The 15,983-nt window shown below is 50.3% G+C and overlaps 1 protein-coding gene across 1 annotated transcript in view; it reads right to left on the bottom strand.

The window, feature by feature from the left end:
* Nucleotides 1-15,983, bottom strand: part of HEXA (hexosaminidase subunit alpha) — a 36,461-nt gene that overhangs the window by 14,516 nt on the left and 5,962 nt on the right. Inside the window, exons 2-8 of the mRNA XM_034783447.1 lie at nucleotides 9,281-9,379; nucleotides 8,291-8,356; nucleotides 8,051-8,097; nucleotides 7,561-7,671; nucleotides 5,594-5,695; nucleotides 1,382-1,514; nucleotides 14-194 (exon numbers count right to left, since the gene is read on the bottom strand). Of these exons, the coding sequence (XP_034639338.1) occupies nucleotides 14-194; nucleotides 1,382-1,514; nucleotides 5,594-5,695; nucleotides 7,561-7,671; nucleotides 8,051-8,097; nucleotides 8,291-8,356; nucleotides 9,281-9,379 (739 nt within the window). The remainder of the gene's footprint in view (nucleotides 1-13; nucleotides 195-1,381; nucleotides 1,515-5,593; nucleotides 5,696-7,560; nucleotides 7,672-8,050; nucleotides 8,098-8,290; nucleotides 8,357-9,280; nucleotides 9,380-15,983) is intronic.

Genomic DNA, 15,983 nt, shown 5'->3' with positions numbered 1-15,983 from the left:
AAGTGTAACCCACCAGCAGGTGAAGTCAACCTCGTCGCCGCCAAGGTGGAGGTAGAAGTCTGGGAACACGGTGCTGACCTCCCTAAAGAGCTCTGTCATGAACTGGTAAGTGGTGTTGAGGATGGGGTTGACCGGCCCGTAGGCCCCGGAGGGAATCGAGCCTGCATAGCAGGGCGTCAGCAAGCCTGGAGCACCTGGGTCAATACCAAAGAATGCTGTAAGGAAGAGTTTATGTGCCACCAAGCTCTGGGTCACTGGCTGGCCGATGCCGCCTGCTGCTCCCCAACACGGGAGGGGACAGCCAGGCAACTCCAGGCAGAGCAAACAAGGGGGGTCAGGAAGAGGAGAGAGCAAAGGCTCCACCCAGGACAGGCAGCTGCTTGGTTGGAGCCATCTTCTCCCATCTCATGATTCAGTGACACATATCCCAGAGCACAGCCCCCAACACCAAGCGAGCATGTCCCAGCCACAGATCTCAACACAGCGCACAAGTGGGGTACGTCCCATCACCCCGCCGGACGGGGCAGACTGTGGCACAGAGAGGGGAAGTGATGTACCTAAGGTCAGCCAGCAGGTCAGTGGCAGGACTGGGAATAGACCCAGACCGCTGGACTCCCAGTCCAGTGCTTCATCTGGGTCAGGCAGCCTCAAGCATGCCAAGTAAGGCTGAGAACTATGCGGCTGCGCTGGAGCGGGTAGCTGGGTGCAGGGAGTCATCTCTGCAGGATGGGAAGGGGCCAGAACCTGACCCCCTCCACACCAGGCTCTTAGCCTACGTGGGGAGATGAACTGGGAAATGTAACAGTTGCATGGATTAAGGTCCCACAAGGGGGCCATGGCTCCAGACTATTGTGCTCCCGAAGGAAAGCACAATACTAACCGACTGGAAGCATGTGGACTAGCCAAGATCTGGGCCTAGACTGGATTACAGGCCCACACACACACACCCCATCCCCTCCCTTACAAATTCAATACTTGTAAAGCAGATTAGCAAGCAATGTTCTGAGACAGGCATGGAGCAGGTGTGTGCTGAGATGAGATGAGGTGTACTGGCAGAGGCGTTGGGGGCCCACGACTAGGATAGCAAGGATGCTGTAGATCAGGAGTGAGATGCGCAGTCGGGTGAGGACAGCACAAACAGCGCCTCCCTGTACTATACCTGGTTATATCCTCCCCTGAATTCCTCACATCCACCAGACAATCAGACACGATAGCTAAGAGCAAGTTACTGGCCAGACCCAGGCTCTGACAAAGGGATGCACACACATCTAGCTAGATATCAGTGCTAAGAACTAGATCACTGAGACCCATCTTTCGGCATAACCCCAGAATCCCCAACCCACCCTTTGCTCTGGGTCCCCTGGCAGGCCCAGTTCCTTACCTGGGCCCCAAGAGAGAGTGTGGCCAGGGGTGTCAAACTCCGAAATGACTCGGATCCCACGTAGCCTGGCGTACTCGATCACCAGTTTCACGTCGTTCAGCGTGTACACGTGGGTGGCAGGATTGTAAGCCCCCTGGGAGGGCACAGGAAGCATATGTCCCTATTGCTCCAACGTACGCCCATTTAGACCCACCCCGCTCTACTGTTAGCCATTGCCACTAGTCAGCTCCCCGCTGCGCTGACAGGAAAGGCCCTGTGCCCAGCCCAAGCAACCTATAACACTGGTCTACAATTTTTGAGAAGTCATTTGCTTCAGAGATAAAATGTGCTATTTATTATGTATTTTGATGTGCTGAATTCAAATATGACAATTAAAACAACTGATTGGCTACTGTTTCTAAGATATTTAAGTTTTTACATTTTATGTCTATGTATATTGTGTAGATAGTAGAGTTTTAATCATAAATTGTAAACCTAGGTCTTTTCATGTGTTTATGGTTGCTTTACATGATAATATTTCACCTGTCCTGTTTATGTAACACTTTAAAAATCAGCAAAAGCGTTATATAAATAAAATTTATTATGAAACAAAAGGCAAAAAACTATTATGTACATAGTTTAGTCCTATTCAGTGTCTACTCAGCCCTTCTTGGCTTGTCTCTTGTATTCATTAGATGGAGCATCTCTTGTCACTGTCCAGCAATAGTCTGCAAGCATTGATGGGCTCCATTTGCCCTGATAGTGTTTCTCCATTGTTGCAATGTGCTGGTGAAATCGCTCGCCATGCTCGTCGCTCACTGCTCCGCAGTTCGGTGGAAAAAAATCTAGATGAGAGTGCAAAAAATGTATCTTCAGTGACATGTTGCAATCAAGGCTTTTGTATGCCTTGAGGAGGTTTTCCACCAACAACCTGTAGTTGTCTGCCTTGTTGTTACCAAGAAAATTTATTGCCACTAACTGGAAGGCTTTCCATGCCGTCTTTCCCTTGCCACGCAGTGCATGGTCAAATGCATCATCTCGAAGAAGTTCACGAATCTGAGGACCAACAAAGACACCTTCCTTTATCTTAGCTTCACTTAACCTTGGAAATTTTCCATGGAGGTACTTGAAAGCTGCTTGTGTTTTGTCAATGGCCTTGACAGAGTTCTTCATCAGACCCAGCTTGATGTGTAAGGGTGGTAACAAAATCTTCCTTGATTCAACGAGTAGTGGATGCTGAACACTTTTCCTCCCAGGCTACAATGACTGTTGGAGTGGCCAATCTTTCTTGATGTAGTGGGAATCTCTTGCATGACTATCCCATTCGCAGAGAAAACAGCAGTACTTTGTGTATCCAGTCTGCAGACCAAGCAAGAGAGCAACAACCTTCAAATCGCCACAAAGCTGCCACTGATGTTGGTCATAGTTTATGCACCTCAAAAGTTGTTTCATGTTGTCATAGTTTCCTTCATATGGACTGCATGACCAACTGGAATTGATGGCAAAACAATGCCATTATGCAGTAAAACAGCTTTAAGACTCGTCTTCGATGAATCAGTGAACAGTCTCCACTCATCTGGATCGTGAATGATGTTGAGGGCTGCCATCACACCATCGATGTTGCTGCAGGCTACAAGATCACCTTCCATGAAGAAGAATGGGACAAGATCCTTTTGACGGTCACAGAACATGGAAACCCTAACATCACCTGCCAGGAGATTCCACTGCTGTAGTCTGGAGCCCAACAGCTCTGCCTTACTCTTGGGTAGTTCCAAATCCCTGACAAGGTCATTCAGTTCACCTTGTGTTATGAGGTGTGGTTCAGAGGAGGAGGATGGGAGAAAATGTGGGTCCTGTGACATTGATGGTTCAGGACCAGAAGTTTCATCCTCTTCCTGGTCTGACTCAAGTGAGAATGATTCTGGTGCATCAGGAACCGACAGTCCTTCTCCGTGGGGTACTGGGCGTACAGCTGATGGAATGTTTGGATAATGCACAGTCCACTTTTTCTTCTTTGACACACCTTTCCCAACTGGAGGCACAATGCAGAAGTAACAATTGCTGGTATGATCTGTTGGCTCTCTCCAAATCATTGGCACTGCAGAAGGCATAGATTTCCTTTTCCTGTTCAACCACTGGCGAAGATTTGTTGCACAAGTGTTGCAGCATATGTGTGGTGCCCACCTCTTGTCCTGATCTCCAATTTTGCAGCCAAAATAAAGGCGATAGGCTTTCTTAACCATAGTGGTTATACTGCGCTTTTGGGATGCAAAAGTCACTTCACCACAAACATAGCAGAAGTTATCTGCACTGTTCACACAAGTACGAGGCATCTCTGCTCACTTTGGCTAAACAGAAGTGTGTCCCTTTGCAAAATCAAACACTGACAAATAAGAGAGCATGACACTGTATGATTTCTAGAGCTGATATAGGGGGCAATTTGTTCAGCAGAGTGATGTAAGCTTCGTTATGATTGCATCATCCATGACTTCTAGGAATAACATGATGCAATTCATATCATGTATGATGCAATACCAGCTTCAGATTGCATCATTCATTGTTTTGCCTAAAAAGCAAGTACTGTCCAAACCCAGTCATAGATTTATTCATAGATCCAGTCAAAGATGTATTTTAGTCATTTCTAGTTTAAATTGAGATCCCTTCTCTTTATAACTTACTTATCCTCCGCCATTCCCAAGTCAAGGGTCGTATATACTGACCCAATAGCATATCTTGAAAACTAGAGCCAATCAACAATTTTAAGCATCATTTTTGTTCTCAGTGACCCAGAATTAGTAAAGTTTGACTACATTTATTTCAGAAGCATTTTGGCTGTAGAGCAGTGTAATGACTGGAAAGCTTTGGTGCAGCGCACAGAGATCTGCCTCCCTCCCACAACAGTACCAGCTGGGCAGCAGCCACTGCCAGCACCACTTCCCACTTGGGGCGGAGAAGTCTGCATAGATAACCCCTGCCGAGTAACTGGCCACACTTTACATGCTCCCCCAGCAGGCCAGTGTGTGGTTGGGAATTCCTCCTGCCAGGCTGCTGCCCAGTCTGGGTTTCCAGCAAGTTTCCAGGAACTGCATAAGTTCTTTCCTTACATCTGTTCTGACACGGTCACATAAGAATGAAGGAAGATGGGGAGCTGCCCCTGGTGGACTCAGATCTGTCCCCAGGGCTGCTAGCAAGGAAGCTCTTGCTCGTTACAGGTCACCAGCATTGCTCCTTACATTCTAGGGTGAAATTAGAGCAGGGGTTCTGAAACTTCATTGCACCGCGACCCCCTTGTGACAACAAAAATTACTACAAGACCCCAGGAGGGGGGACTGAAGCCTGAGCCTGCTCAAGCCCTACTCCCTGGGTGTGGGGGAGGGCAAGCCAAAGCCCAAGGGCTTTAGTCCCAGGCAGGGGGCCTGTAATTTGAACCCCAATGCCCAGAGCGAAAGCCATTGGGTTTCCGCTTTGTCCCCGGGCAGTGGGTCTTGGGCTTCAGCCCCAGCAGGTCTAAGCCAGCCCTGATGATCCCACTAAAATGGGGTCGATACCCACTTTGGGATCTCGACGCATAGTTTGAAAACCGCTGAAATAGAGAATGCGGTTCTTAAACGGAGACCGACATGCCAGCTAAAGTGCAGCCCATGGCCACGGTCTCCCCATTCGCAGCCCTGGACCTGCATTCCCCACTATCCCAGCTCTGACCCCACACAGCATTGCCTGTGCACCTCAATCCTGCCCTAACCCCCACCCTGCTATCCCAGCCCTGGATCTGTCAGACACCAACAGTGCCAATTATGCTAAGTTATGCATGTTGCGATTCAGTGATGCAAATATTGTCCAGGGCCTGGACTGAGACCACTGGACTCATTTCACTTGTGATCCAGGCTTCTATTTCAAACCTGATCTTTCCTTGCAACACAAAGCCAAAGAACGCATAATGCTGCTGTCTCTAACAGAGGGGGTACTAACAGAATCAGGTACTGAGGGCAGCACAGAGGTTTGGCCTGGTGGCATATAGGCTGAGGACCACTTTTTACATAGAGAGCACATGCACAGACATCCATCAGGAGAGGATAAGAATACAGGGCCCACTTCTCCTTTGCAGGACACAGGATTCCCACTGGCTTTAATGGGGGCCTCATATATCAGTGGTGGGAGAATAGGACCCCTGAGGGCGCTTGCTCTGAGAGCATGTCAGAGTTTAGGGTGCCGCACAGAGAAGGGGATGGCTACCTTTCGGCTGAGCTCCGGGAAGGCTGCGCTCTCATATGGGAAGGAGGGGTCATCCACGATGTGCCAGTGAAATACGTTGAACTTGTTATAAGCCATGACGTCCTGGGGAGCCATAAGAGAGCAACAGTTCAGACAAACACACCCACGCCGTACTCTGGCAGCTCAGCCAGCCTGCTTTCACACACCCTTCTATGCCAAAGTGGCCTCCCAGTGGGGATCAGGGCACCCAGGGCTATTCCCTCTCGACTTCCATTTGGAATAAGCTGCAGACACAAGGACAGGCTCATACACACACACACACGAGCCCTTCCTGTTCCCTCTGGGATCTGAGAGTCATGGGGGATCTACCCATTGTCACTGGTAAGAGGTTCTGCAGGTCAAGGGCTGCCCTTGACACTTGTGAAACCACCACAGGATCTGCACAGGAGGAACTGATGGAACATAACTGTGTTGCCAATGCAAGGGAATCCTGCACTAGCCTGTTTACCTTGGCTTGGCAGGGCTACAAGCACAGTAAAGCCTGGGATTTGTCACTAAGGTCGGCAACTAAGACTCCAAGCACAAAGGGGGCAGACCAGTAAGGGCCATTTTTCAGAGTCAAACACCAATCTGAGGAGTGGCTGGAAATATTCTATTTCAGACTAATGGTCTGGGGTCCCTTGCTAAGGGACAGAGTTACACAGACCTTCCCACGGCTTCTTACATCTCTCCAAGCCCTAGATCACTCTCTCCTTCCCTGTCATTTTCAGAGTCAAAGATTCGAAGGGCAGAAGGGACCATTATATCATCTGGTCTGACCTCCTGAATAGCACAGGCCAGGGAATTTCACCCAGTTATTCCTGAAGCGAGCCCAACAATTTTAATCCATCTTCTCCTCCCTTTATTTCAGTTAAGTTGGGAATCATTTAAAGAGACACTAGTCCATCTCAAGACTGCCCCACACTTGTTCCTGTAAACCGAGCTTGTCCTACTGTAGGAACTGCTTTGCATTTGGTTCTATGAAAGGGATGCCAGCATCAAGAGAGAGGTGAGAGAGATTAGGCAAGGAGGTGAACGAGTCCCTCATTTACAAAGATCCTATAAATAAGGCCAAGTAAGGAAATACCCTAGGCACAGCACAGAAAGACCCCGGGGTACTCCCTTTATACAGAAAAGGGAAACCCATGTGGAGGCAGGTGAGGCCCCTTCATTAGTCACACTGGTCTATAGTCCTTTACTCCCTGGGGCTGGCAGGAAACATCAATGCTCCCCAGCGGGGGGGGTGAGGGGGGTGAGGGAGACTTGGGGAAAAGATACCAGAAGCATAATTCCAAGGGACTATCTGCAAGGATTCCATCTGGCCCCATTCTCGCTGGAAAAGCACAGAAACATCAGCCACTGTGGCTTGCTCTAAATGCAATGGGCTAGTGTTCCTACTGCCTAGAGAAACGGCCAGCTTTGAGGGGAGGGGAAGAGTCTGTGGGGCTCTCTCTTTCTCCAATTCATCTGCACAGAGATTGAAAACAGCCCAAATGAGGCAGCTGAGAGTTCCCCAGGAAGTGAATCCACAAGGGGCCTAAGGAGGACAGCAAACCAGAAGGGGTACAAGGCATTAGGAGCATTTGTCCTTGGTTTAGATCCACCCCCACCCAACTCCCTTCCGACAGCCCCTCTCTCCACTGTGGCTGAAACCCAACAGGCAGCTTCACTCTGTGAGCTCCTCTCCTCGCCCTTGAGCGTTGTCATGGTGCTTTATCTATACCCAGCTGTAAGGTCTGGCCCTGGCTGGGAAGAACTATCTGACCCTGTAGCACCATCCAACATGTCTGCAGAGCCAATGCAGTGCCCAGGCCCAGAGGCCCTCAGAAAGCCCCCAGCTGCCCTGCAGAAGGGAACAGCTAGCCAGACTGCTCTGCCTACAATGCACATCAAAGGCTGGCAAGCCTGTCAGCAAGGGAGGGCATGTTCTTGAGCACCCGGGCACACACCAGAGTCTCTAGGATGGCTCTCAGAGGAAGATAGTGGCGAGACGTGTCCAGCAGCAGGCCCCGGTGAGCAAAGCGGGGAAAGTCCACGATGTCCGTCTTGTTGAGGTAGAACTGCAAGAAAGGGCATGTGGGAGATAAGCAGCCACTCAGGAAAGGGCCAGAGCAAATACACAGACACCCTAACATCACCAGGACAGTGCTTTCTACAGCAGGGTTAGCCTTATACTGTCAAATCATGTGGTCCCCAGCCCTACTTGTGCTATCTCATTGGTGCTGCAGGAGTCCACTTGTGTCCCCGGTTTCAAAATTCCCCCCTGAAGCCCCAATCCTTGAGGCAGAAGACTCAAGAGAATTCTCTTTGCAGTCCATCCGCAGCGCGGCCACATTTAGCAGCTAAGCAATACTTTACCCATGAGGCAGAACAGGGCAGGGCATCCCCACTAGAGTTTGCACCAATGCCTCCCTCCAGCTCAGCAAGTGTCACACTCACCATCCCGTCCTCATCTCTCCAGACGAGCTGGCTGAAGGTCTCCAGGCCTGCGGGAAGCAGACAGACAGAGTTAGGCTTTGGGCCTGGATTCCTCTCAAAGGAGAAGAGCCCAATTAACAAAGCAAGCTAGAACACACTGGAACAGGCTCCATGCAATGGGCCTGGGAGTAGAGGCAGCAATAAGGCTCAGCAGAAAGCACTAATGGGGACAGACACCCCAAATGGAAAATGCAGCCTCACCTCGGAGAGCTCCCCAGACACTCTCTGAAGACAGCAGCGAAAGGTCCTCCGAAGTGGACAGCTTGTCTGAAACACAGCACCACACAGGATGTTAGTATCTCTAGGACAGCCCTCCCCAGCCAGGTGAACCCGACTGCGAGTTATTACAGCCCCAGCTCCATGACCTGGATTGAACCAGGCGCTGCCAAGTTTTAGATAGCTTAAAGAGGAATATTTCACCAGGAACTCTCGCTCCCACCCAGGGTCCAATCCACACTGCTTGCCTAGCTTAGTGCCTTTGGCACTCTTGGGTCACTTCAACAATAACTGGTGTACACCAACAGATGAGAGACTGAAAGGTGGACTTCTGAAATAATGGAAGATGTGTGGGAGCTAGATATAATCAACTCCCTCTCCTTAGCCTTCCCATTTATACAGTCTCAGGTGAAAATGTTTCAAGAAAGAACAGGGCAATAGTAAACTTGACTTTTGTATGAAAAGCAGCATAGCCTAGCAGATAAAGCACTAGAGATGGGGTCAGGAGACCTGGGTTCTACTCCTGGTTCTGCCACTGACCTGCTGGGAGACCTTGGGCCAGTAGTCACTTCCCCGGGATAGAGAGTACTATATAATCCTGACAATTGTAGGCCCAGAACTAGCCCCACAGAGCCACTTGCTTGCCAGTGAGGCAGGACTCAAGATCCAGGGTATAACAGACAGAGCTCTGAAGTTTTCCACAGCAGTGACCCGGGGTGGACCACAGCAGTGTGGGTTCCAGGGAACTGGTTAAGTGTCTTATTGACAGCTGCCAGAAGTCATTACTCCCTAAAAGAGGGCACATTCTGTACAGCTGTGTACACACTGCATTTGTTACACTGCATCCAGGGCTTCCTGGCAATGCTATTTGGCTGCAGCATATCGCCTCCTGATTTAAAGCGGGCCTAGAACTTTGGTCCTGATCATTGCTACCCAGCCAGCCCCGTTCTTGCTTTGTGATGGACTGATGCTTACAGCTCTCCACAGAGTCCATGTTGGGAAAGCCATCACAATGCGGCGTGGCAACGGAGACCAGCAATTCAGCGCAAAGAGGCTCCCAGGGTCGCGTATCCTCTGCAACACACACAGAATATGGATTAACCAAACACTGATTCAGCACACTCTGCCTCCCAAGCCCAGCTTTGCAGGATACCTACTGCCTGTTAAGTGATGGAAATGCTGACCCCTGCTCACGTGTGTGGTAGGTGTGGCTTTTAACTACAGGCTGGGGCTAAGGAAGATTGGAAGGGCTGTCAGGGAAGAGTGAACTAAGGTCTGGAAGAGAGGTCCTGCAGAGAAACTCTACAAACAGCCTAGTTAAGGTGACAAAACTTAGACTGAGCTGAATGTCATGTTACTATTGCTTCAACTGCCAATAAAAGAACTGCCCCAGCAAGTGGGGCAAATGCAGGTGTTATTCCAGAGAGAGGCAAGGACTCTGCCTGTTCATAGAGCCATAAAGGTCAAGAGAAAGGGCTTCATAAGACCAAAGGGGACAGCAAGTTCCAAACTCAAAGGCCTGTCCTGGAAGACACTGCCAGAGCAAACGAACAACCCAGCCAACCCTTTGCTAGGCTGCTGCCTAATTCTCTCATTCCAGGACAATAGTAACTAACAGGAGTAACGTGTGTTGCCCCTCGAACCTTAACCCAAACACCTGAAAGAACAGCCTGAAGTAGGAGAATCTGATGAGCGCTGCCTTGGACATGATGGGAGAATCAGCAATGGGACCAATAACTAACAAATCACCTGAGCAGGAAGTGCCACCCTCACCAGCGCTGTCGGCCCTCAGCGCTAGAAGTGCAGAGGCCAAAGGACAGGCTGGCTAGACTGATTAGTGGCAGCTAAGGCAGACCAGAGTCCACATTATCACCAGCTCATACAGCACTTTGGACAGCAGAACCCTGTTTGGAAAGCAAAGAGGTGAGGTCATGTTTTATTAGACTAGGGTGGGCAAACTTTTTGGCCCGACGGCCACATCGGGGTTGCGCAACTGTATGGAGGGCCGGGTAGGGAAGGCTGTGCCCCCGCCCCCTGACTGCCTCCCTCAGAACCTCCAACCATCCTGCTCCTTGTCCCCTGACCACCCCCTTTCGGGACCCCTGCCCCCTATCCAACTTCCCTGCTCCCTGTCCCTTGACTGCCCCAACCCCTATCCACACCCCCGCCCCATGACAGCACCCCCCCCAGGACTCCCACTCCCTATCCAACCACCCTCTGCTCCTCATCCCCTGACCATGCCCTCCCGGGACTCCCCACCCCTAACTGCCCTCCAGGATCCCACCCCCTTATCCTGCCCTCCCTGTCCCCTGACTGCCCTCCCGACCCTTATCCACATCCCCACCCCCGACAGGCCCCCCGGGACTCCCACTCCCAACCCTCCCTGTTCCCCATCCCCTGACCGCCCCCCCAGAACCTCCATCCCATCCAACTGCCCCCTCCTCCCTGACTGCCCCCTAGGACCTCCCACCTCCTTACCCACCCCCACCCCCCCGCTCCCTGTCCCCGTACAAGCAGCAGGAGCTGCGCTCCCCACACTACCCAGCAAGAGCGGCGGGCCAGAGCGTGGCCCGTGGCTGCGGGGGAGGGGCCGGGGACTAGGCTCCCCAGCTGGGAGCTCATGGGCCAGGCAGAATGGTCCCAGGGGCCGGATGTGGCCCGTGGGCCATAGTTTGCCCACGTCTGTATTAGACAGTCTCAGGGGCTGCAGGGTCCTTGGACGGAGACACAGGCCCCAGGGCATTCCTCCCCATTTCCAAACATTGTGGTGGAAGATGATAATGCATCTCCGAGTGCATCAAGAGGCTTATGGAATGGAATCTTATCACCAGGCCCCAATCCAATGAAATTAGAAGGGAGAGTCCCCACTGATCAGGCCCCCCTCATGTGGTTGGCCAAGGCAACAACAGGATCAGAGGAAAATAGGCCCAGCCAAGTTAAAGAGCGACGAGGATACAGTGGTACTTGGTGGCCCACCAGGTGAGAGCCCTAGTCACTCCTTCCTGCAAACCAGTGCCCAGTTTTGATTTTGGGGTGGGATTTTCCAAAGTACCCATTATCGGCCTAACTCTGCTCCCCCTGGAGTCCCTGGGCAAAAACACTCACTGACTCCAATGGGAGCAGCTAGGCCAAGCTGAGCAAAGGGTGGGACTGTCCAAAGCAATCTCAAGGATGATTAATTGAGGGGCCGTAATGTAAAGCCACTACTGGGAACCATGATCAGCTATGTCCAGTCTCAGCTCAGAAAGAGCTCAGCTCTAGAGTAGAAAGAGATGCTGCCCACCAGGCCCAATGGCAACTGCTCATACTTTGTCCACTTTAACCAGCACCATTGGCTACTCCCCTCCCGGACCATTAACTCATGGGGGGAACCAGTGCCAACACACTTTGGCTGAAGATGAAGGGGACCAACATGCTAAAGGATCCAAATGAGAGTGCACACAGTTACAGAGACTAAGACTTCCCAAGGGCTCTGGCCCACCAAGTATTCAGATGGCATGAGGGACCACGTGCTGTGAGCTAGAGTTTGCAGAGTAGTTCTAAGGAATCACAAAAAATACTTCCATGACAGATTGTAGGATATGAGGAGGGAAGAAGGGGTGGGTGGCAAGTTTTTTAATTTAACTCCCAAATACAGAGAGGTCAGTAACAAAGGCTGCCACATTGGCCAGGCTAGGCAAAGCAGAAAACCCAGATCCCTGAGTGTATCAGGGATGGGAATGTCCCTTTCACACAACCCCACTACTGGAGGGAGAGACACAGCAATGAACTGAAGAGGTAGGGCCTTGGCTCACCCCAGGACTCTTCCTGGGACCAAGAGAAACAAGGGACAGTATTTCCCAGCCTAGTCAAGTGGAGAATCGAGTCAGGTGAATAAGGGATTTTTTTAGATGGACTTCTTTTTGAGTAGGCAGAGTGCAGGCTAATAGTGCAGGCTATAAACAGCTCTCTCCAAGTGCAGAACAATAGCTGTGGTTCTGCTCTTGCAAGGCTGAACCAATAAGGGCAGAACTGTTTCTAATGCAAAGGCCTTTCAGAATTTTCCATCAGGCATCAGCTGTTCTTGAAGCAGGCTCGCCGAGAAGCAGTAGAGTTGTCTGCTCAATGATGAACCGAGAGCTGGCAGGGCACCCACTAGCCAAACAGCCCATACGATTCTAACCTGTCCCAGAGAAAAACGAAAACCACTGCCCCAGCTCTCCAAGGAGCATGTGAAGGGGAATGCTACATGCAACAGAAGTGGGTTATGTAAAGAAAGCACTGAGCCTTGATGGAATCTCTCCCGACAACCTCATCCCAGTGAGATCTAGCAACCAACCCCACTGAACGCAGATAATCCTCTAATACAGAGAGTGCAGTGATCATCAGCAGAGCAAAGTGCACCCATATGCCTTTGAGGGAGGGCCATCCCCAGGATAGGACGAGATCCTCAGCCAGCAAGGAATTTAATGGGGCAACAATAACCAAGCAGGGCCTGCAGCGGAGTCCCACCCAGCCAGCCCCATGGATCTCAGCTAGAAAGAGTATGTTTGACTGTCAGAGAGCAGCAAGCAGCAGAGCAACCACACCCCTTTGAAAAACATAGATAAAGCCGGCATCCAGAGGGAAGGGGACATGCTCACCATTTGAGCTGAGACCAGCTCTGGGACATGGAGACAATCACATAATAACCCTGTTGGCCAAGGATCCAGGCTAAAAGCAGTGCCAGGAAGTTGTTGTATGAATCAGCTATTGTCAAGGCCTGGAACACAAGCAAGAATCTTAAAAAAAAAAAAACACACAATCACAGCAAATTAGGATCAGTGAAGCATCAAGGATGATTAGAGCCGGGAGTGCAGGGTCCTGAGACCTGCACTGGCCACACCTGATTTCCAGGAGTTTAAGACGTTGGGTTTGATGTTGTTTGCTTTCTTCAGGCAAGTAACAGAAGTTACTAGATCACAGGCCCTGGTTCTCATGGGGGACTTCAATCACCCAGATATTGGCAGGGAGAGCAATACAGCAGGGCACAGACAAGTTTTTGGAAAGTGTAGGGGACAATTTCCTGGTGCAAGTGCTGGAGGAACCAACTAGGGGCAGAGCTCTTCTTGACCTGCTGCTCACAAACAGGGAAGAATTAGTAGGGGAAGCAAAAGTGGATGGGAACCTGGGAAGCAGTGACCATGAGATGGTCGAGTTCAGGATCCTGACACAAGGAAGAAAGGAGAGCAGCAGAATACAGACCCTGGACTTCAGAAAAGCAGACTTTGACTCCCGCAGGGAACTGATGGGCAGGATCCCCTGGGAGAATAACATGAGGGGGAAAGGAGTCCAGGAGAGCTGGCTGTATTTTAAAGAATCCTTATTGAGGTTGCAGGAACAAACCATCCCGATATGTAGAAAGAATAGTAAATATGGCAGGCAACCAGCCTTGCTTAACAGTGAAATCCTTGCTGATCTTAAACACAAAAAAGCAGCTTACAAGAAGTGGAAATGACCAGGGAGGAGTATAAAAATATTGCTCAGGCATGCAGGAGTGAAATCAGGAAGGCCAAATCACACTTGGAGTTGCAGCTAGCAAGGGATATTAAGAGTAACAAGAAGGGTTTCTTCAGGTATGTTAGCAACAAGGTGGTCAAGGAAAGTGTGGGCCCCTTACTGAATGAGGGAGGCAACCTAGTGACAAAAGATGTTGAAAAAGCTAATGTACTCAATGCTTTTTTTGCCTCTGTCTTCATGAAGAAGGTCAGCTCCCAGACTGCTGCACTGGGCAGCACAGTATGGAGAGGAGGTGATCAGCCCTCTGTAGAGAAGGAAGTGGTTCAGGACTATTTAGAAGAGCTGGACAAGCACAAGTCCCTGGGGCCGGATGCACTGCATCCGAGGATGCTAAAGGAGTTGGCGGATGTGATTGCAGAGCCATCGGCCATTATCTTTGAAAACTCATGGCGATCGGGGGAGGTCCCAGATGACTGGAAAAAGGCTAATGTAGTGCCCATCTTTTAAAAAGGGAAGGAGGAGGATCTGGGAAACTAGAGGCCAGTCAGCCTCACCTCAGTCCCTGGAAAAATCATGGAGCAGGTCCTCAAGAAATCAATTCTGAAGCACTTAGAGGAGAGGAAAGTGATCAGGAACAGGCAGCATGGATTCACCAAGGGCAAGTCATGCCTGACTAACCTAATTGCCTTTTGACGAGATAACTGGCTCTGTGGATGAGGGGAAAGCAGTGGATGTGTTATTCCTTGACTTTAGCAAAGCTTTTGATATGGTCTTCCACAGCATTCTTGCCAGCAAGTTAAAGTATGGGCTGGAAGAATGGACTTCACTATAAGACGGATAGAAAGCTGGCTAGATCGTCGGGCTTAATGGGCAGTGATCAATGGCTCCATGTCTAGTTGGCAGCCGGTATCAAGCGAAGTGCCCCAAGGGTCGGTCCTGGGGCCGGTTTTGTTCAATATCTTCATTAATGATCTGGAGGATGGCGTACATTGTACCTTCAGCAAGTTTGCAGATGACACTAAACTGAGAGGAGTGGTAGATACGCTGGAGGGTAGGGATAGGACACAGAGGGATATAATTAGAGGATTGGGCCAAAAGAAATCTGATGAGGTTCAACAAGGACAAGTGCAGAGTCCTGCACTTAGGATGGAAGAATCCCATGCACTGCTACAGACTAGGGACCGATTGGCTAGGCAGCAGTTCTGCAGAAAAAGACTAGGGATTGCAGTAGATGAGAAGCTGGATATGAGTCAACAGTGTGCCCTTGTTGGCAAGAAGGCTAACGGCATTTTGGGCTGTATAAGTAGGAGCACTGCCAGCAGCTAGAAGGACGTGATCATTCCCCTCTATTTGGCGTTGGTGAGGCCTCATCTGGAGTACTGTGTCCAGTTTTGGGCTCCATACTACAAGAAGGATGTGGAAAAATTGGAAAGAGTCCAGTGGAGGGCAACAAAAATGATTAGGGGGCTGGAGCACATGACTTATGAGGAGAGCTGAGGGAACTGGCGGTGAAAAAAGCCAATGCGGTCTTGGGATGCATTAGGCGAGGGATATCTAGTAGGGATAAGGAGGTGCTGCTTCCGTTGTATAAGGCGCTGGTGAGACCTCATTTGGAGTACTGTGTGCAGTTCTGGTCTCCCATGTTTAAAAAAGATGAACTCAAATTGGAACGGGTGCAGAGAAGGACCACTAGGATGATCAGAGGAATGGAAAACCTGTCGTATGAAAAGAGACTAGAGGAGCTCGGGTTGTTTAGTCTGACGAAACGAAGGCTGAGGGGGGATATGATTGCTCTCTTTAAATATATCAGAGGGATAAATACAAGGGAGGGAGAGGAATTATTCCAGCTTAGTACTAATGTGGACACGAGAACGAATGGATATAAACTGGCCGTGGGGAAGTTTAGGCTTGAAATTAGACGAAGGTTTCTGACCGTCAGAGGGGTGAAATATTGGAACGGCCTTCCGAGGGAAACGGTGGGGGCGAGGGACCTGTCTGGTTTTAAGATTAAGTTAGATAAGTTTATGGAGGGAATGGTTTAATGGTAAAACATATTAGCTGAGGAATACAGAGTAATGGAAGGTAAATAGTATAATGGCTAACAAGGGTCAGGCTGGTGACTCTTGCCTACATGCTCGGGGTCTTGCTGATCGCCATATTTGGGGTCGGGAAGGAATTTTCCTCCAGGGTAGATTGGCTG

This window comes from Trachemys scripta, chromosome 10, assembly GCF_013100865.1.
Source record: "Trachemys scripta elegans isolate TJP31775 chromosome 10, CAS_Tse_1.0, whole genome shotgun sequence".
In the NCBI taxonomy this organism is placed as follows: domain Eukaryota; kingdom Metazoa; phylum Chordata; order Testudines; family Emydidae; genus Trachemys; species Trachemys scripta.
This window is presented reverse-complemented; position numbering and strand designations above follow the sequence as displayed.